This window comes from Antechinus flavipes, chromosome 1 (genome assembly GCF_016432865.1).
Source record: "Antechinus flavipes isolate AdamAnt ecotype Samford, QLD, Australia chromosome 1, AdamAnt_v2, whole genome shotgun sequence".
Taxonomy (NCBI): Eukaryota; Metazoa; Chordata; class Mammalia; order Dasyuromorphia; family Dasyuridae; genus Antechinus; species Antechinus flavipes.
Window position 1 is genome coordinate 262,452,126 of NC_067398.1, and position 21,909 is coordinate 262,474,034.

Consider the following 21,909-nt stretch of genomic DNA (forward strand, 5'->3'; position numbering starts at 1 on the left):
AAGAAGTCCAGTTAAGCAAATCAGATAAATTAACATGTCTGAAAGCATGGGTCTTAATCTGAACAGTTTACCACTCATCTGCCAAAATTGGTAACTTTCTGTAAAGATGCCAAAATAAATGAGACCATGAAAGAACCTACTAACTATAGATATTACCCCATCCATACATCATGTTGATTAGAACCTAACATAATTTACAAGAATTTTAGTGGCAATTAAGCACATTTTACTGGAAATATAGTTGATTCTTTCCTTTTAAATTGCATCATGGGGGCAGCCAGGTGGTACAGCAGATAAAGCACTGGGTCTGGAGTCAGGAGGGCCTGAGTTCAAATGTGAACTTAAGTACTTAATATCTGTGTGATCTTGGACAAATCATTTAATCTCAATTGCTTTCCATTCCCTTTTCCCCCAAAAGAGATTTTTATATTACACTGTTACACTATCATTTCTCTGGAATTAAGACTGGTCAATGTATTGACCTGAGTTCTAAGATATTTTAATGAAAATAAGTTTCTCATCCCACAATACATTCATCCTCTCAAGCATTTAAATCAACCTATATTATAATTTTCCTGCCTACTTTAGTTAGTAGGGAGAAGAGCAAGGAGAAAGAGCTAAGACCAGCTTCATTCCCTAAATGGCTCAAGTTTTTTTATTTTGTTATCTTGTAGTAGACTGTAAATGTCTGCTAGTAAATGTTTAAAAAGAGGATGGACAATTCTGATGTACATGGCTTTTTTCAATAGCGAGGTGATTCATGCCAGTTCGAATAGTCTCATGAACCATCTGCATCCAGACTGTGGATACCAAGTGTAGATCACAACATGTCTTTTCACTTTTTGTTGTTGTTGTTGTTTGCTTGCATTTTGTTTTCTTTCTTATTTTTTTCCCTTTTTGATCTGATTTTTCTTGTGCAGCATGTTAATTAAAGAAATCTGGATAGAAGAAATGCACATGTTTAACATATACTGGATTACTTGCTATCTAGGGGGGGTGAGGAGAAGGGAGAGAGAAACAAATTTGGAACGCAAAGTTTTTCAAGGGTAAATGTTGAAAACTATGGATATGTTTTGAAAATAAAAAGCTTAAAAGAACAAGAAGAGGGGGTGGAGAAAAAAAGGTAAAAAGGGAAAGGAATATATTCATGATACACTTTTAAGTTTAATCTACACTAGTAACATTCACTTAAATCATTTTCTCAAATCTATACAGTTAATAGTATAATAAATCAAGCTTTGATTTGTAGCTTTTACTGATTTCCAACATATAAATGCTCATACTTAAAATTTAATCACTGGCTTCTGAGACTGAGTATGAACTGGCTTCAGTATACTCTGGCGAAAGTGTCTGTGAATATACAGCTACAATAAAAATAATTATAAATGTATAATTGTATGTATATATCTGTTTATGTATATATGCATAGGTTTACATCTCATCTCTGTGTTTTTCATAACTGCACATTCTTGAGAAGGAGAGGAAATGAGGGAAAGGGAATACATGTATCAGTGCAAATTCATCAACCATTTCTACAAATATAACTTTAGAATATCTGCTCAGCTGATGAGTATACAACAGCATAATATTCTGTCAACAATCACAACTTTATGAAAGTTATATAAGAACTAGGTGTATTACAAGAGGAATGAATGTGCATGTGGAACCCAAAGAATTCACAATCCATACAGAAGTTTGCATTTTTGTAACAGCAGGACAAAGGAAAGAGGAGATACCAGAAATTTCCTTCTAAATGGGCATGAAGGGGAAAGGTGCAGTAAAGTGGGATAAAAGGACAAAACTCCTCCTGAAGATAAGGAACAAAGTATGGCAAAAACCTCATTCTTTTCCCTTGGGAACTGCTATCCTATGAAAATAGAATGGTCTGCTCATCTGTATATGTCTTAGCTGCACAAAGAGTTTCTCAGTCTAGTACAGATTGAGTGGCATCTGTCTTGACTCCACAGAACATACAGGGAATCCATCTTGGGATGAAAACAATATATTATGTTAATTCAGTGGGGGCTTTGTCCTTGACATCTTCAAGATCACCTGCATACTCTGGGTCCAGTGTTTTTGGAAAATGTAGCAATTCAAAAAGATAAATTCAGACGATCCCTTAACATAATACCAATTCCTAGTGACTATATATATATCCCAGGCTCCATTATCATAAACAGGAGATCCCACTGATTTCAAAGCAAAAAAAATTTTTTTTTGAAAAAAAAACTCAAGAGAAAATTCAGACCTAGAATCCAGGTTTCTCAATTCTCAGACCATGGGGATGAGGCTAGTTGGACAACTTATATTGTAGGGTTTGTAATCAAAAAAATAAATGTAAGTTGTTATTACCTGTCAGAGCTGAGGTTCAGACCTGTGTCATAAGCTCTTGCCACAAGAATCATAGAATGACGGTCACCTGCTTCTGCAGCCTTCAGTAAGTAATCAAATCCTTTTGTTCTATTCTCTTCCGACTCCTATTAAACACACCCAAAATATTATTTATGTGTATGTATATCTCTATGATCTTTCCTTTTCACTATCTATCATGCTTTAAGACAAAACTTCTGATATCACTTAAACCTCCCAGATTATCTAAGATGACAGGAAAAGAAAATGATAAATGTTGGAGAGGATATGGGAAAGCTATGTAATTGATGGAGTTGTGAACTAATCCAGCCATTCTGGAGAACAATTTGGAACTATGCCCAAAGGGCTATAAAACTGTGCACACACTTTGATCCAGCAGTTTCTCTCCTGGTTCTGTATCCCAAAGAGATCATAAAAAAGGAAAAAGGAGCCACATGTGAAAAATGTTTCTGGTAGTCCTTTTTGTGGTGGCAAGGAACTGGAAAATGGATGCCCATCAATTGGAGAATGGCTGAATAAGTTATGGCATATGAATGATCACCAGGATGATTTCAGAGAGGCCCGAGGAGACTTACATGAACTGATGCTAAATGAAATGAGCAGAACCAGGAGAGCATTATACATGGCAACAACAAGCCTATACAATGGTCAATTCTAATGGATGTGGCTCTTTCTCACAATGAAGTGATTCAGGCCAATTCCAATAGACTTGTGATGGAAAGAGCCACTTACACCCAGAGAGAGGGTTGTGAAGACTGAATATAAATTGAAACATAGTATTTTTACCTTTTTTGTTGTTGTTTGATTTTTTTTTCCCTTTTTGATCTGATTTTTCTTGTGCAGCATGATAAATGTAGAAATGTTTTTAGAATAACTGTACATTTTTAATCTATATTGGATTATTTGCTGTCTAGGGGAGGGGTGCAAGGGAAAAATTTGGAACACAAGGAACAAAAGTTATCATCAAAAACATTTTTTAAAAATAAAATTATTTTCTTCTCCCCCCCCAAAAAAAAGAAAAAAAAAGAAATGAACTTCTGGGAATCTTACAGATCAAACTTTTTCTTTTTAAATTAAATCCCATAAATATTATTAGCCATTCTAAGCACTGGACTTGGGAGTAGGAAAGACTTGAATTTGAATCTTGCCTCAGGAACTTGCTAGCTATATGGTCCTGAGTAAACTATTTATTTTTATAAGCCTCAGTTTTTTCATTTTTAAAATGAAAGAGGATATGTTTAATGGCTTCTAAGAACCCTTTCTTTATATAAATTTATGATATTATGATCTTCTATGTGCAATGCTGAACACTGATGATAATTTCCTTGCTAAAGCTATTACAGATACATGTCTGGAAGAGCAGGACCCCTCTTCTTGTGATAAGTCTATTTTGGTGATTCTATCAGGCAAGGAGCATGGCACTCTCAGCCTGTTACTAAGACAAAAAGAGAAGAATGTGAAGATAAGGTGCGAAAATGGAGGAGTATATTTGAGAAGAAACTTGTCAAATTCAAGTGATCAGACTTCCCTCAGCACAAACAGAATTAACAGTGATTTTCCACATCCAGCATCCGACCTTGGCTGACAAACTGATGATCTCATGCTGCCAAAGCTGTCATCCCTCTTTCTCACTCAGAGCTCCTCTGCCAAAAGGATTTAACTGCATGCAGTGCTTCAGAAGCCAGGCAATCTCCATGACTTCATGGAGAGAAATATAATATAAATCCTCCCACTTGTTAGTACCTTTCCTTCTAAGGCTACCTTCCAGCTACTCTGCATTTATCATTTTTATCCTCAACATATTTTATTTTTCCAAATACATGTAAAAATGCAAATTTCATTTTTGTAGGACTTTGTATTCCCAATTTTTCTTCCTCCCTCCTTTCCAAGATAGCAAGCAATCTAATATAGGTTAAATATATGCAATCCTTTTAAACATATTTCCATATTTGTCATGTTGTGAAAGAAAAATCAGACCTAAGGGAAAAAACAATGAGAAATAAACAAATAAAAAAAGATGAAAGTACTATACTTTGATCCACATTCAGTCTCCATAATTCTTTCTCTAGATTCTGCATTTATCTTGAATACAGTGATTTACATATATGTTGTATCCCTATTATAATATAAGTACCTTAAAGATAGGGCTTGTTCTTGCTTTTTTCCCCTCCTCTGAATCCTCAATGTGTGGCACATAGTAAATACTTAATAAATGCTTGATGATTTATTGATTCAAAAGGCACTAGTAGTGAGGGAGATTGGAAATTGTATTCATTTTTTCTATGTGTTCATTAGGATGTTGTCTGGATAACTGCCACAATTATTTTTCAGGCAAACCCACAGTGTACTGTGTTTCCCCAATCAGTATGCCAAGACATATTGGTCTTTAGAAATCTTACCTAGTGATGTACAAAAGTTAGGTTTTTCCTTACAACTCTACCTTTGGTTTCCCTAAAAACTGTATTTTCCCCAGGCAAATCAAGAAAATTTCAGACATGCTGCACAATGCAAAAGGCTTCTGAGAAACAAGACCAACAGTGGTGATTATTATCTCTTTTGGTTTTTAACACACCTAATCCTTGAGGAGAACCAGTCCCTCCCATTCAATCATCTTCTATGTCCCCAGGAAGTAATGGCAAAATGAGAGTGTGATGGACTACTCAGAAGTCAGGAGAAAACTAGCTTCAGATCCTGCCTCTGACATTTAAACAATTGTGGTTTTAATTTCCCAGCTGATAAATGGTCAAAGTATATGAATAGAAAGTTTTTAGAAGAAGAAATCGGTTATATATAATGAAAAAATGCTCTAAATAACTACTAAATAAATGAAAATTAAAACAAGTCTGAGGTACCATCTCACACCTATAAGATTAGCTAACATGATAGGAAAAAAAACGAAAAGAAAAATGCTAGATGTGGGAAATTGGGGACTCTAATGTATTATTGGTGGAGGTGTTAATTGATCCAACCATTGCTTTTTTTTTTTTTTTGGCTAAATATGTGCAATTCTTTTAATCATATTTTCATATTCATCATGCTATATAGCTATATAGATCAAAAGGGGAAAAAACACAGAAAAGGAAAAAAAATACCAACAATAATAAAAAGGTGAAAATACTATGCTTTGGTCCACATTTAGCTTCTATAGTTCTCTCTTTGGATTTAAATGGCATTTTCTTTTCGTTTCTTTCTTTTTTTTTTGTTACCAGAATAACACATTTTTCTCATTTTAATTTAACAAAGACTAATTACACAGTGTAGTCAAAGTCAGGCTGAGAAAGGGGATATACAACCAAAATAAGAGAAAGTTCAACAACTCCTGACCTGGAAAAGAATTAAATAAAAGATTTCCCAAAATCCAAGTGGCCAAACTGAGAACTGACAACTTGATCAAATCTATTTCAGGGGAAGAAATAAGACATATGAGTCATTGAACTGATTATTAAAAAAATAAATTGAAGCAGAGATAAGTAGGTTACTTCATGATCTTCAATGAGGAAGCTATCCTAATAATAGATAAGGCTGACTAACTATGGAGAAGAGATGGGGTACCCAGTCTAAATTACAGACTGGCTTGATTTTGAAACCATATAATGCTGGCCAAAAAAGTTATTGACTTTGATAGAATAATATCTTAATGAATTTTAAAAAATAATTTAGGCAACTAACATAAAGCAGTGAAACACAGTGACTAGTTTTAATTGCCTTGCAAATGACATTTTCCATCAAAAGTGTATTGGAATTACTTTGAATCATCTCACTGTTGAAAAAAGCCAAGTCCATCACAATTGATCATGACATAATTTTTTCTTGTTGCTGTGTACAGTGTTTTCTTGGTTCTTCTCACTTCTTGTATGAACTTAGCATCAGTTCATATAAGTCTTTCTAAGCTTTTCTGAAATCAGTCTGCTTGTCATTTCTTATAGAACAATAATATTCTATTACATTTATATAGCATAATTACTTAGCCATTCCCCAAATGATGGACATACACTCAATTTCCAATTCCTTGACACTACAATAAAGGATCCAACTACTCTGAAGAACAATTTGGAACTAACCTAAAGAACTATAAAACTGTCCATATTTTTTGATCCAATAAGACCACTACAAGGTCTTATCTCAAAGAGAACAAAGAAAAGGGAAAAATATTTATTTGTATAAAGATAATTAATTATAGTAGCTCTTTTTGTGGTGGCAAAGAATTGGAAATTGAAGGAATGCCCGAATATATTTTGGTATGTAATTGTGATGGAATAATATTATGCTTTAAGAAAGGATGAGCAGGATGGTTTCAGAAAAACCTGGAAACACTTATATGAACTGATATAAAGTGACATGAACAGAACCAAGAGAGTACTATGCACAATAACAATACAGTAAAAAGGATGAACTGTGAAAGACTTCGCCAATCTGATCAATACAATAATCTAAGACAATTCCAAAAGATCCTGTATGAAAAATGCTATCCATCTCCTGAAAGAATATTGATGGAACTTTGAATGTAGAGTGAACCATACCCTTTTCACTTTATTTTTATTGTTTTATTGTGTTCTTTCATAATAGGGTTAATAAGGAAATATGTTTTGCACGATTTCACATGTAGCATCAATAGAAAATTGTTGTCTCAAAGAAGAGGAAGGGGTAGAAGGAAGGAAGAGGATTTGGAACTCAAAATTAAAAAAAAAAGGATATTAAAAGTTTTTTTTTTTTGCATATAATTAGGAAATGTTTAATGAAATAAATAAAAATAATGAAAATTTAAAAATATTTGTGGGTTTACAAGTCACAGCCTTCCCTCCTCCCACCCTCTCCCCCTTTGAACAATTGGGGTTAAGTGACTTGCCCAGGGTCACACAGCTAGGGAGTGTGAAGTGTCCGAGGTCAAATTTGAACTCAGGTCCTCCTGACTTCAGGACTGGTACTCAATCCACTGCGCCACCTAGCTGCCCCAAATCATAGCCTTTTAACCTCAGTTTCCTTATGTATAAAATAAGGACCACTTCATTTGGATTGTACAGTGTAGTTGTGAGATAATGCATTTTGCAAATCTTCAAGTGCTAAATAATTGTTATTTATTGCTGCTGCTGTTGTTTCCTATCAGAAATTGTCTTATCAATACTCAGGCCTATATGGCTGTACATGCCCTCCTTTGAACCCTGCCATGCATGGGGGGAGTTGAAGCTAGTGAGTCATTTGAACTCTAGAGATCTGAGATGCTGTGAGAAGAGTCAATCAGGTGTCTATACTATATTTGGCACTAATGTACTGAGTCCCTGGAAGGGGAGAAAGGGAGAGAAAAACAAAACTTGGGATGCCTAAAAAGGGCTAAATTAGCCCAGAATGGAAGTAAAACAGATCAAAGCAACCATGCTATTAATCGGTGGGATTGGGCTAAAGAATGACAGCTGTACTTCCAGTCTGGATCAAATAGGGAGACTGAATCTCCAAAAATAATCAACAAAAAGGACACACACAGATGTGATCCTGCCACCCATAATTCAACAGGACTGTTTCCACAGCAACATTCAGGAATCATCCGCTTGGTCGCGGCCCTCTTACCTGTAAGGAGACATCAGCCAGGATGTGGTGGGGGAGCTGGGAGTACATGAGCCCGAGCCCCACAATGGCCTCCAGCTCCCCCAGATCTGCTGCATGCTCCAGATGGAAGACAGCTGACTCTTGATCCCAGGGCTGGTCCTTCTCACAAAAGCGTCCCCCTTCATGGTAACGCACCATAGCTAGGTGAACCTGCCACAGAGACCACAAAGTCAATTCTAAGGGCCTGTGAGGAGGCAGCTTGACAGCTGCATCTAATAAGGTAACTCATATCTACCAAGAGAGCACATGGAAGGCAACCTGCAAGAGGAAATGATTAGCAAAGGAGCGGTGTGAGTCTGAGAAATTATTTATGATCAGAGAAGTGCTGGATGGGCAAATTCCTTTTGGTGTGATGCAAAAGACTTTTCCCCCTTTTTTTCCTTTTCTCTCAAATGCACATCACCAATACCTTCCCCAAAATGGACTTCCCGATTTTCCTTTCAAGGTCCAGATCATTAAGTCTCTGCATTTCCACAGCAACACAGGATGGCCGCTGGAGGTGAAGCCTGGCAGAGTTATAGAGATTCCATTTCTCCACACTGACCTGGAAGAAGAGAATGTAATAATACAACATTTACCTTTGAAGGAGGAGAGATGCTTAGGGAGTTAATGCATTTCACCTTCATCCCGCTGGTGAAAACTCAGCACAGAAGACACTGCTGTACAAACACCCTGGGGTTAGTATTAGGAAAAGGCAAGCGCTTAGGTTTATAGGGCTGTTGCAGACTTACACCACTCCATTCCTAATCACCTTTAACACAGCCACTTTAGCTAACATGGAAAAAGATGGAACATTTTAGCAACTGACAAAAACACCTGGCAATCCTGAAAGCAGCCACTATATAAAAAGACTTGGGACAAGACCAATCAGGGAGCAGCTCCAAAAAAAACAAGTAAGTTTTCTCAATTCTATAATCACTGTTGACTTTCAGTCAATTCCTCTTGTATTCCTTTTTAAAAAATAATAGATAAACCACTACCATAAAGGCAATAGCAATAAAACACACCAAAATTGTTAAATCTGTCTTCAAGGTAATGGGTTCAATTGAAATTAATCTCATTTTTTTGGCCACTGTTGGCCTACTGGTTAAAAAAAAACCAAGATGGATACTTGAAAGAAAAATGAGGTTTATGATTTAAGTCAACAAACTGGAGTGGCCAAGTTTTAGAATGGAACCAGCCCACTAAGTATGTGTTGGATGAGGTGCAAAAAGTAGGAAGCAACTTAGGAAATTAAAATCTCAGGATGGGATCCACTTAAACCAATGAGTCCCTGCAGATTTAAAAATATAACTTGTGGAAGATGGAAGTTTATTTTTCACTATTCTCCTACACAAACTCTCCACTGGTCTATTTACTATCTCTCAAAGATGCCTTTGTTCACAATATTTTCCCTATCTGGAAAGTCCTTCCTATTCTCACTACCCACTCAGATCCTACCCATTCCTCAAAATCTATCTCTCCTTCCTTTTCTACCAAAGTGGGAAACCATCTTTAACTCCTCTCAGCTTCCATAGTTCTTAAGTATTTACTGTCTAATACTGTTATCTTTTCATATATCTAATCTCCCCAACTAGACTGTATGCTCCTTGAAGACAGCAAAGATTTCACTTTTTGCATCCTTCACAGAGCCTTGCTCTGCATGCATATGATCTCAATAAATACTTGTTACAATATCCTTTCATCAAGAAAAAAGAACCTATGGGGGGAAAAAAAACCAATGGACTGAGAGATGGTCCTGTAAATCAGAGAATGCCAGTTATGTGAAAGGGAATAGGCAGTGGATAACCACAGATGACATTTAGCAGCTTCCATTTTACAAAGCACTTTTACACATAGGACAAAAAGCAATGCCTTATGAAGAAATAATGTTATTTACCCTTCCATAACTGCCCAGACTATCTTCATCGGATTCATACTGTTTCCGGTTGCCATTTGAATGGGCCTAGATAAAGACAAAGATTTAGATGATTCAAACTCTTTATTTCTTCTCTTCTATCTACCTCCCACCCTCAATGTTTCCCTTGACTGAGAAATGGATAAACCATCCACGACTGAAGCTTATTTATAGGAGTCAAAAGCCATGCCTTTTAGTTCTTTCCAATCCCCCAAAGAAACCAGATTAGCTGGTTCTCACTAAATGATCCCTGGGTAAATGACATTTATTATTTGATCCAGGGCTGATATTCTGTTATTGTTTTAACTCATATTCATAATTCCAAAGTCAGATCTTGGAAGCCAGACTCTCCTAATGATACTGCTTTCAAGATGGCAGCCATTCTTGGACAAAGCCCAGTCACCAAGATGCCTCTGGAGTTGTAATGAGAAGCTAGCAGAGCCTACCTAGGCTTGCCTATTCGATCTGGAGGGGACTGCCTTTTTTCCTTCTCCAGCTCATTTTACAGATGAGGAAACTGAGGCAAACATGGTTAAGTGATCTGACCAATGTTTAAGCATCTGAGGATGAATTTGAACTCAGGAAGCTAAGTCTTCTTGACTCCATGACTCCACTGCACCTTGCTGTCTGATTCTGGGTAGGCTCAACTGCAAAAGAAAGGGGATAGAGACCTCTAAGGTCCCTCTTCTAGCTCTAGACCTCTGAGCTTATTATCTAGTCCAGATTCAAAACCCCCAAATTTCACATATACATATGCATATATGTGTGTGTGTGCATATATAAACATAGGTATATAAGTACACATACTTATGTGTATACATAAGTATACACATATGTATACATGTGCCCGCACACATATGCGCGCGCACACACACACACACACAGCAACAATTTTTAAAGGTTTGAGGACTTTGATCAATGCAATGATCAACCATAATGCCAAAGGACTATAGAATAATGAAAAAGGCTACCTACCTCTTGATGGAGAGGTGAATAACAAAATATACAGAATGAGACATATTTTTGGACATGGCCAAGGCAAGAATTTGTTTTGCTTGATTTTATATTTGTTATGAGTTTGTTTTTTTCTTTTTTTAGTAAAGTGGGGGGAAATGGGAAAGAAAGAAAAATAAACACTTCATAAATGAAAAAATTAACAAAAAGTAATATTAATGTACTTGGAGATGCTAGTTTTAGGTAGTGTTTTAAGTTCAGAATATGTTAAAATAAAAGAAAGATTAATACAGTTTCTTCATTTTACAAGTGGAAACTAAGGCCTAAAGATAAGTGATTTCTGGTTTCTATAGTTCTCTAGTTGCAACATAAAATTTGACTTTTTCATGGGACAAAAACATCTCCCCCCACTCCAGAAGATCTCACTCTTTTTAATTTCCTGACAAAAAAGAAAGCAATGAAAGATATTAGAAAATAGAGGGGCAAGATATTAGCAACTCTGTTGAGACACACACACACTCCCTACTTTTTCTCCCAGATTCTTATTCATTCCTGGGACTCAAACCTCATACTCTTAAGGCCAGAAGAGAATCTCAGTCGTTTTTATAAGTTAAAAAGCTTGGCTTGTGGTGTACTGATGGAATGGCAGTTTGTTTTCCTGATCCTCAAACTCGTTATTTTCCTGCTGCTTCTCCATCTTTTAAGACCTTATGCTTCAAACACAAATCATAAACTCCCAGGTATCTTAACTTGGGTCAGCAACAGATTTCAGAGGGGAATGGGCCAGAGAACTAACTCTCAAATAAATGGTGCCTGTCCTAGTCTCTACCCAAAAAGAGCTTAATAGAAAATATAACTAAGAGAGAAGGGGTTTAGTGCTTGGTGAGAGGAGTACTTGTCCAGGGAGGCTCTAACTAATGATGAAGGAGACATCCCATCTTTAAAAGGACAATTCCATCTTTAAAAAGGGGGGAATACCCTCCATCTCTTCATGTTGTTTCTTCCAAAGGAGGGAAGATTTTTAGGTTAAGAAAGGAACATCAATAGAGTTACCCAATCTTTTAGGAAATGGAGAAACTTTTGAGAGCAGTTACCTATTCCTGTCTATCCATAGAATAGGAAAGAAATATCAATCCATAGAGCAACAGGGGATTTATAATTTCACCTCCCTCCCTCCCCCAATAAGCTTCCTTACCCTGTCTCGAGCATCTATGTCTTCCAGTTCATTTCTCTTTTCACTTGGATATCCACTGTCCCCACCATTCTCAGAATCCTGTGGAAACAGGGTAGCACTAATGCTTGTGGGAATCTCAGCATGAAAATCCAGGAAGTACCCAAGAGCTTTGAGTAGGCTTAGCATTATATGTCTCCTCTTGGATTATTCAAGGAATTTTGTAACGCCTTTACCCAATAAGAGTATTTTTGCCCATTTTATAGATCAAGAAAGCAAGGCAAGTAGAAAGGATACAAAAGACTCTCTTACCTTTATCCAAATCACATGATACAGAAAGAGTTGAGGGGAAAAAAATATGGAAACCCTGGCAATGTGTTCACCATTTTCAACTTTATACTATGTGTCAGAGAAATCTGGGAAGACTTATATGAACTGATATAGAGTGAAGTAAAAAGGAATCAGAATAATTTATATCATAAAAGCAACATTGTAAAGACAATGAATTTTGAAAGATCTAAGAATTCTGATTAACACAATGACCAACCACAAATCCAGAGGACTCATGATGAAACATATTACCTACTTACTAAGATAGAAGTGACAGACTTAGAATACACATTAAGACATATCTATTTTTAATATGGTCAATGTGGGAATTTGTTTTGCTTCATTTTTTTTTCTTCTGCCTAAGTTACCATTTATGAATAGGGACACGCAACTTGATAATAAATAATAAAATATAACAAACAAATGGTTCTGCCTCTATCCAGAAGATCCTGAACTGATGATGCAATTCATTTTTATAAATTTAGGACAAAAAAAAAATCATGTAATCGGTCAGTTTTACAGAGGTAAGAGATTATGATTATTTACCTTAAAGAAACTAGGTATAGCCCCTACATAGTATGAAAACCTTCTCTTTCTATTTGTAAGGAATGTTTTTAAAAATTGTTTTAATAAAAGCTTTTTACATTCAAAATATATAAAGAAATAGTTTTCAACATTCACCTTTGCAAAACCTTGTGTTCCAAATTTTTTCCCCTCCTGTTTCCCCATCCTCCTCCCCTTCATGACAGAAATACTGATGATTTATGTGGATTTATTTTATATTCTGCAAATTTGCTAAAGCTGTAGTTTTTTAGTTGATTCTCTAGGATTCTCTAAGAATCCTATCATAAATATTTATGATGATATTATCATAAAATCTGCAAAGAGTGATAATTCTGTTTTCTCATTATCTACCCTAATTCTTTCAATTTCTTTTTCTTCTCTTATTGCTAAAGCTAACATTTCTAATATAATATTGAATTAGTAATGGTGATAGTGGGGAACCCTGTTTTACCCCTGATCTTACTGAGAATGCTTCTAGTTTAATTAATTAATTGTTTATATAGTTATATATAATTTATCCCCATTACATATGATGCCTGCTGATGGTTTTAGATAGATGCTACTTAGCATTTTAAGGGAAATTCCACTTATTCCTAGGCTCTCTATTGTTTTTCATAGAAATAGATGTATTTAGTCAAATACTTTTTCTGCATCCATTGATATAATCATATGATTTCTGTTAGTTTGGTTATTGATATAGCTTGACTATATTTTGTAATGGGGTTTCATGTATTTATTTTTGCTTTCTCAATTGGGGAAGGATGGGAAGATAGGAGGTGGGAAAGAAAGAATATAGATCTGAAAAGAAAACTTAATTACTTCTATCTTATAGCTGTATGTTTTGTAGGGGTCTGTGTGTATTATGGACTATGTATGTAAGTATGCTTGATAACTCCATGTACTCCAATTGTTACTGGACAGTCTTGCACTATAGCACTAGGCATAGAGGTTGAAAATTATCAAAGGAAAAATTGTCCACATCCAGAGAGAGGACTATGGGGACAGAGTGTGGAATCACAGCATGGTATTTTTACTCTTTTAGTTGCCATTTGTTTTCTTTCTCATTTTTTCCCTTTTTGATTTGATTTTTCCTGTGCAGCATGATAAATGTGAAAATATATATAGAAGGATTGTACATGTTTAACCCATAATGGATTACCTGCTGTCTAAGGGAAGTAGGAGTTTGGGAAGGAGGGAGAAAAATTTGGAACATAAAGTTTTGCAACGGTGAATGTTGAAAACTACCCTTTGCATGTATTTCAAAAAATAAAAAGCTATTTTAAATTTGAAAAAAGAAAATTATCAAACAAATTTTAAAAAAGAGAAAATTATTGAACAATAACTGAATAACCATGTATGAATCTTATATGTTAAAAAAAAAACTACTGTTAATTTGAAGCATATTACCAATTCAGATATGTAGTCCTTTTCTAATGGCTTAATTCTCCCTTCCTGGATATATACAGAATAAAATAAATCTGCCTTACAGGAAAAAAGAAGAACAATAAAAATCTTTCCTTCACCATTTCTGCAAGAATTTGAGGTGAGCCATCTTCCTTTCTGTCATTTATGATCCCTGTCCCCCTCCATCACACACAGACATAGAAAGTCAAATATACATATATATTAATGGAAAATGGATGTTCACTGCTTTATATTAAAAGCTGACTTTTCAGGCTCAGTTTGGAGACCGAGGTTGACCAATTTTGCATCTGAAGAGTTATAACCTCATTCTTGAGTCACTTAATTGTTTGCTAAGTGGTCATACTCACTCGACGGTTATCCAGGTGTTCATGATCTTTGTGTCCCAGGTTATCAACCTCACTGAATTGTGGCCAGTCTAAAAAGGGAAGAATGAATGAATGAATGCATGAAAAAGCATTTATTATGTGTTTTCTATGGGCAAAACACTATGCTAAGTGATAGATATACAAACAAAGAAGAGATTTTCTGTTGCTCTCATGGGAATTATAAAGGGAGAAAATTTAGAAGGATTTCATCTGCAAGTTATATAGAAAAAGCCCAGGGGTCTTTCCAATGACAAATAACTGGAGTTAAGCTTCCTACAGAAATCACATATATAATGGAAGTGGTGATGGTAAACCAGAATGAAGTCAGGTGTGAGGGACTAAGACAAAAGTACAAAATGCTAACGAGGTATTTTTCTCCTAAAGAATTTGTATTTATTTGTCTTTATTCATTCATTTATTTACTATGCCTAGTAAATTTATTTATTTATTTGACTTTGAATTTCTTTTTTAAAAAAATAATTATAACTTATTTATTTATTTTTAATATATATTACTTTATGAATCATATTGGGAGAGAAAAATCGAAACAAAAGGGAAAAACCATGGGAAAGATTAAAAAAACAAAACAGAAAAAAGAAGTGAACATAACATGTATAGATTTACATTCAGTTTCCATAATTCTTTTTCTGGATGCAAATGGCATTTTCTATCTAAAGTCTATTGGGATTACTTTGGATTCCAAAGAATTTTTAAACCATGATGATTCTTAACAGATTAAGATTGAAATTGAAAGGGAGTTTGGTGTAGTAGAGAAAGGGTTGGCTTTAAAGTCAGAGAGACCCGGATTCCAGTGCTGCCTCTGATATCAGTGAGCTGTGGAGTCATGGACAAATCATTTATTCTCTCAATGTTACAGAGGAGATGGCAATCTTCCTTAGTGATTCCACTAATTTTCACACCAGTTCTTACTCCAATGAAATCACAGTTCTTATTTTCTCCCCCTAACACTAAAGAAGTATAAAAAAGAAAATATAAGAACAGAAAACTTAATGTCTGCAAAAAGGATAAATAAATGGGACTTAACAGTTAAAGAATGTTTCATAGCCTATAATGACTAGCCAATATCTGAATCTTATCTTGAAAATACAAAAATAAAATTGGCTTAACATTCCAACATGGGGAATTCAAATTAGATTTTAGAAGATCACAGAATCATTTAATTTTCTTTTTATAATGGGCTGAGGCTGGAGTTGATGCACTAAGGTCCCAAGCACATGAGGCTAAATAGTAATTGGACCATACTCTATTAATATATATACTTGGAGAAAGAATGGCCCCCGCCCACTCTTTGTCCAAGTCCTGATGTGTTGTATAGGAAATGACAATTTTGTTGGGTGGAGGCAAGGGAGTGGAAAAGGGAAGCGGAAAGAGAGACTGCTGGCTGGCTTCTTGTCACAGCTACTCGCATTGCTATCACAACCCCCCTTCACCTGCAATCCCCCTTCACCTCTGCTGGCTGGCTTCCTGTTGCAGCTGCCCATATTGCTATCGCAATCCCCCTTCACCTCAAAAAGAATAAAGATTGAAGATTCTTCCCTTAACCTGAATTCCTGACTCTGGCTGATTTTAAATACACAGTCATCACATTTTTTAACTTCAGCTTCCCTATATGTAATATGGGAATTATAGCAGCACCAAGGTTTTTGCAAGATCAAATGAGATACTGTTCAGGGTATTCCAAAATTCTTATTGTGGTTTTAAACTATTCTAGCTTACATTTTTGGGATCTTGAATATAAATTTTTTTTTTGCAAATCTTAAAACACTATAGTTACCAGCTATTATTGTTCATATCCTATCACATTATCATTATACATATATAATGTAGCCTTATTCTTATTCATAGAAGTTTAAAAATATTTGATCACATAATAATTAAACAAATCTTCATGATTCATTTAGAATAGTCTTGGGCCCTTCATATCCAAACCATCTTCACTGCCTAGAAACCCCCAAAACACAGGCATAGTCAGAAGTGAGACTTACGGAGATGGTCTATTCTCTGGCTGTGAGGTGTAAATGAAGGAGAGGAAGGGAGGGAATCAAATGTCATGTCACTCATATTTTCATCTCCAGAGTTCTCTGAAAGGCGGGAAAGCAGTGGTGGACGGCTCCCTGAGAAGGTCCTCACCCTTGGACTGCCACACTTTTCCTCTGTGCCCCGCACACGAGTCTGGGCTGATTGCTTGTCAAGAATGTCAAGAAGAAAATAAACATCACATACAAAATTGGAAATACCCTCAAGGTCTTTCCTCATACCACTAAACTCCCTATCAGTTGACATCTCCCTTTGTTACCTGTTACTGGATATAAATGACAAATCTAAAATCAATTTATTCCTGCTTCTAGAAACAACTCCAAATAAATTTGTGTTCCTTGGAGTTTCATAGCAAATACTTTTCAACCTCTTATTCAGAAAAAGAGGTAGATCATCTTTATTATCCCTAACAGAATGTTAAGCCAAAATTCTCTAACCTTACCTAGTCTATTCTAATATTTATTTATTTACTGTTATTAAAGCTTTTTATTTTCAAAACATATGCATGGATAATTTTTCAACATTGACCCTTGCAAAATCTTGTGTTCTAAATTTTTCCCTCTTCCCCCAACCCCTCCCCTAGATGGCAAGTGATCCAATTTTATATAATATTTATAAATAACACAAAGAGAGACTTTAGATCAGATGAACTTCTCCAGTTAATCACTGTATGCCTACTACAAACATACAACATGAACACATCCCAGACATACTCTCTCTTCCATGATCAATACCTATCATTCTGACTTCATAAGACCTCCAGCTAAAAACTGGTCAACTATAGAGAATGTCAGTCTGTAATAGCACCCAGAGAGGTCTCAGGTTTGTGACACAGGCTTGGCAATCTGACAATGTCCCAAATCGTGGAACAGAAGGCACCTACCAACAATTTGGTATTCTGATTAACAGCATCCTTCTCCTTTGGTGAGAGGTCAAAGGGAGTAAGACCCATGCTCTTGCAAATCCGGTTGCAGGCGTGAGAGTGGAAGAACAAGGCCATACCCCTTACACCTATGAGCAGAAAGCCCACAGTCATAATTACCACAGAGAAAAATCTGAGACAACTGCCTGACCATTCCTTACCTCCCACACCACATCCAGGTCAATCCTTCTCCCTCTTTTCAACAACCCATGGGGACATAAAAGATCCAACTTGGAGTGAGTCCTGGGGCAGAGGGTGAACTCTTCTGATATACATCAGCTTTCTCTAACCAATTTGGCCTGGACACTTCCTCTCTCTCTCAGGAAGTGAAAAATCTTTGCTCCTTTGAAGGCCAGGACAATTTAGTGTCCTGTGGTCTCACTCTGGCTCCTTGTGATTCTAAGACACAGACTGTCTAGTTCTCGTGTTCAGCCATGTAGTCCCATCTACCTAATGACTCAATGATAATATATAAAATTTATTTTATATAAAAATAATTTTATATAAAAATGACCTAATGACTCAATATGTAAAATTTAATTATTATTATAAATAAGGATGTAATGGAAGAAGAAGAGTCTGAAGTGAGGTCTGGCCTGGCTTTAAATAGAATGAACTATGCATCATGTTTACCTGCTGGCCTTAGTTTTATTGTCTATAAAATGAAAGAATTGAAATAAAAATTCCCAATCTCATATTCTATGATTCTTGCAACAAATGTAGGGGACAGTCTTCAAGTTTGGTGGAAATTAACCCTGACTTACCTAAATTGCCATCTCCAAAATCTGAGCCCGTCTCTGTATGGATCTGTGGGTCAGTGTAGAGATCCCCCACTCCCTGAATGTCCACCACAATCAGCTGATGGCCAGAACGTTCAAAGGTAAAGTGGCTGAAGGCCTGGGGGAGTGGGACAAGAATTCAACCCAAAAGGTAAGGAGCAGTTTGGCTCTGGGGCACGTCTCTCTCTCTATAGAATATATATATATATATATATGTATGTATATATAGTTAGATATATATATATGCACACACATATATATATATCTAACTATCTGTAAACAAACATTTAAAAAAATCTAAAATAATTCATCCACATACATACACACACACCAAAAATCCCAGAGTACAGAGCTTGGCAGGGGAGCTGTATGCCAGAATTCTGGCTATTGTTCTTCGTATGCTAATGCTATGGAGGAGAAGACAGGGATCGAGGGGGAAGTTGGGAGGCTTCCTGTATCCCTGAGAAAGCAGAGGTGCTGGCTGGTTCTGCCCTTCCCCTCCCTGTTCCCCTCTTTACCCCACTTCGTAGCTTTGATTCTCACTCTTTCCCCACTCTCTCACAGCATAGGGGAAAAAAAGACACCTAAAAATAAAAACTGTCTGGGGCACATTTCTCATATTTCCTCTGGCTCTGCTCTTGGCAAAATGGCTCATTTAAAATAGCCCAATTTAATGTAATAAGGGTTGCTGATGTGTCTGATCTATAAAGGTCTCTCCTTAAATTTCAGGGGTTTGGGTTCATCAACTTTAATGGGCTTCTTTGGAAGAACGCGATGGCTTGTCAAAGAACATAAATGAAGAACAAAGGCACTACATTAAAAATGATTAGATGTGAAATCTCATATGAGTGCCCTGAGAGGATTCTATTCATTCACCTGGAAAAATGAGTTAGTATCAGACTAGTTTAGTTTCATTAGAGCAAATAAACATGGATTATGTGAGTAAGAAAGCTCAGGTTTAATAACTAGATTTAAAATAAAACACCATCCTCAGTATCCTCTCCACTTAAAACAAAAATCTGACAACATCCTGGCCAAATGTCAACTTGGAGAAACAATATCGAAAGGGAACCTCCAGAGCCTGGAGGGCAAACCACGTGTTTTGGTCTCACCTGTGGGGTTAGGCGAATGTTGTCATCCCGGACAAATCCCGAATTGGAATTATATTTGATGTATTTGCCCTCAATATAGTGTTCCAGGTGAAAAAGGGGTTTGTCTGCTCGATCCTTCAACTCAATGATGCACATCTGCATAATATCCACCTGGCAGAGGGTGGAGAAAGGAGGCAAATCAGCATTTTTCCCTCTAACCATCTGTCAGAGCTAGGTCTGTGTTCTCAAGTTTTGGCTTCACCACTCATATGAAATATGAGCTCAGCATCTCTGGGGCCTCCCTCTCTCCATAAACAAGTAAATATTAAATTCAATTTATTTCTACTATGTGGAAATATGCTTAGAATAATTACACAGTTTAATCTATACTGGATTATTGGCTGTCTAGGGGAAGGAAGGAGAAAAATTTGAACACAAGGTTTGCAAGGGTGAATGTTGAAAACTATCTTTGCATGCATTTTGAAAATAAAAAAGTTTTTATTATAACCTATTCCTACTTCTTTTAAAACAAGTCATTCATAATCACAAAATGTGAAAATACTAATAACAGTTAGCATTAAGAGGCAGAAATTAAATGACTGGTCACAGAGCTAGATTAAATTGGAACTTGGGTCTCCTTGACTTTAGGTCCAGCATTCTATTGTAGTATACCAAGGATCATGGGTCTAGAGCTGAAAGGGACTTCAGAGGCCATCTAGTCCTTCCTTCCCTTTATTTCTCCAGAGAAGGAAAGTGAGGCACAAAGAGAGGTAAACTGACATTGCTCTAGATCAGCTGCTTAGTAATTGGCTTAAACCTCAGTGTATGGTTCCATGTCCAGCTAGATGACAAAATGGATGGAGCCTGTGACTCCACAAGCCCTGAATTCAAATTCAGCCTCAGATCCTTGTTAAATATGTGAACCTAGCCAAGTCACTTTACCTGTCTCAGTTTCCTCAACTATAAGATGAGAATAGTAATAGCATCTACCTCCCATAACAGTTGTAAGGGTCAGATATTTCATGTAGAGTGCTTTGTATTACAAGTCACATAATAGGTGCTTTATGAATACCTGCTTGCTTCCTTCTGCCTTACCTTCTATTACTCTTGTTCTTTACCATTTCCCCACCCCATTTCCTCCCATTCTTCAGTCTATTCACTAGTCCAGAATTGGAGGCAGTGCCTTGGGGGGAGCTAGCACACCTGCTTGGGGGGTTTGTGCCGGTTATATTCCTCGCCCCAGAGTTTGGCCTCCATTTGCAGGCGAACATCCTCAAAGTATACGTCTCTGTTCACGGGCTCAATGTATCTCTTTGCCACGTAGTTAGAAGCACCTTTCCAGTGTTGAGTGTGCAGGAAATTAGACAGCTTTTTCCTGAGGGAGAATAACAGACAAGGAAGTGTCCAGGAGCCCCAGGGCTTAGCTAAATCCATGGCTTTCTAAGGAACCATTTCCTAGTCCTTGTCACTGGCAACCTCAGCAGCCAGCAAGCTAGCTACTAGGAGCAAAAGGAGAGGGGTAGCGTTTCCTTCCTCAGAATGAAGTTCCCAGTTGAAGACCTCCCTTTTGCTCAGTTCCCCTTTCACAGGCAACTGATTAGATAATCCCACTTCCATTCTTCCTATGGAGCTATCTGTGAGGCTGGCAAATTCTATCTAAGGTTCATCCCCCTGTCCTCAGGAACTAAGATCTCCCAGACTTTTAGGGGTCACTCAGTTAACTAAGCATCTATTAAACATTGTGGTTTAATTGTAGACTGAACAGTGAGCTAAATTCTGCCAATAAATACAAAAGCAATAAAAGAGCTTACATTTTAAGGGAGAGATAAGAAAGGCAATAAACATTTCAGTGGAAGAGATAAGAAAGGTAATAAACATTGTTCCTGTTCTCCAAGAGTTTACATTCTAATGGAGGAAATAACATGTAAATAACTTAATGTATACTTGATATATGCAGAATAGATGGAAAGAAATTTCAAAGTGACTTGGGAAAGGGGGTGGGGTGAGGATTCTTACAGAAAATGGGATTTTAGTCAAGAAAAAGATGAGGGGATAGGCCATTCTACTCAAGGGGAACATGGAATACAAAGGCAAAGGACAAAGTACTGTATTTGAGGAGTACAAATGGACCAATGCAGATGGATTGTAGAATTTATACAGGGGAATAAAGTAAAAGAAAATTATTACGACAGGACAGGAATGAGTTATAAAGCATTCTGAAGAAAATAACAAACCTCATGCCCAAAAGTGACAAAGTCTAAGATCAGAGTTTTATCTCCAAGCTCTGCTCCCTTCCCCCCCCCCCCCCCCCCCATCCTCATTCCTAACCAGATTAAGTTCTACTAAGGAATTCCAATCTGAAAGAAGTCTGGCTAGCTTGAC

At 36.6% G+C, this 21,909-nt stretch overlaps 1 protein-coding gene across 4 annotated transcripts in view; it reads right to left on the minus strand.

Moving 5' to 3' along the window:
* The window catches only part of EEF2K (eukaryotic elongation factor 2 kinase), a 77,566-nt gene that overhangs the window by 11,365 nt on the left and 44,292 nt on the right, over nucleotides 1-21,909 (minus strand). For 3 of the 4 annotated variants that reach the window (XM_052001176.1, XM_052001169.1, XM_052001162.1), the window contains 11 exons: nucleotides 20,731-20,902; nucleotides 19,549-19,698; nucleotides 18,422-18,554; nucleotides 17,619-17,746; nucleotides 16,684-16,882; nucleotides 14,660-14,727; nucleotides 12,018-12,095; nucleotides 9,851-9,916; nucleotides 8,381-8,515; nucleotides 7,933-8,121; nucleotides 2,353-2,477 (listed from right to left, as the gene is read on the minus strand). In XM_052001176.1, the coding sequence (XP_051857136.1) occupies nucleotides 2,353-2,477; nucleotides 7,933-8,121; nucleotides 8,381-8,515; nucleotides 9,851-9,916; nucleotides 12,018-12,095; nucleotides 14,660-14,727; nucleotides 16,684-16,882; nucleotides 17,619-17,746; nucleotides 18,422-18,554; nucleotides 19,549-19,698; nucleotides 20,731-20,902 (1,443 nt within the window). The remainder of the gene's footprint in view (nucleotides 1-2,352; nucleotides 2,478-7,932; nucleotides 8,122-8,380; nucleotides 8,516-9,850; nucleotides 9,917-12,017; nucleotides 12,096-14,659; nucleotides 14,728-16,683; nucleotides 16,883-17,618; nucleotides 17,747-18,421; nucleotides 18,555-19,548; nucleotides 19,699-20,730; nucleotides 20,903-21,909) is intronic. The other variant, XM_052001185.1, reaches the window with a different exon arrangement.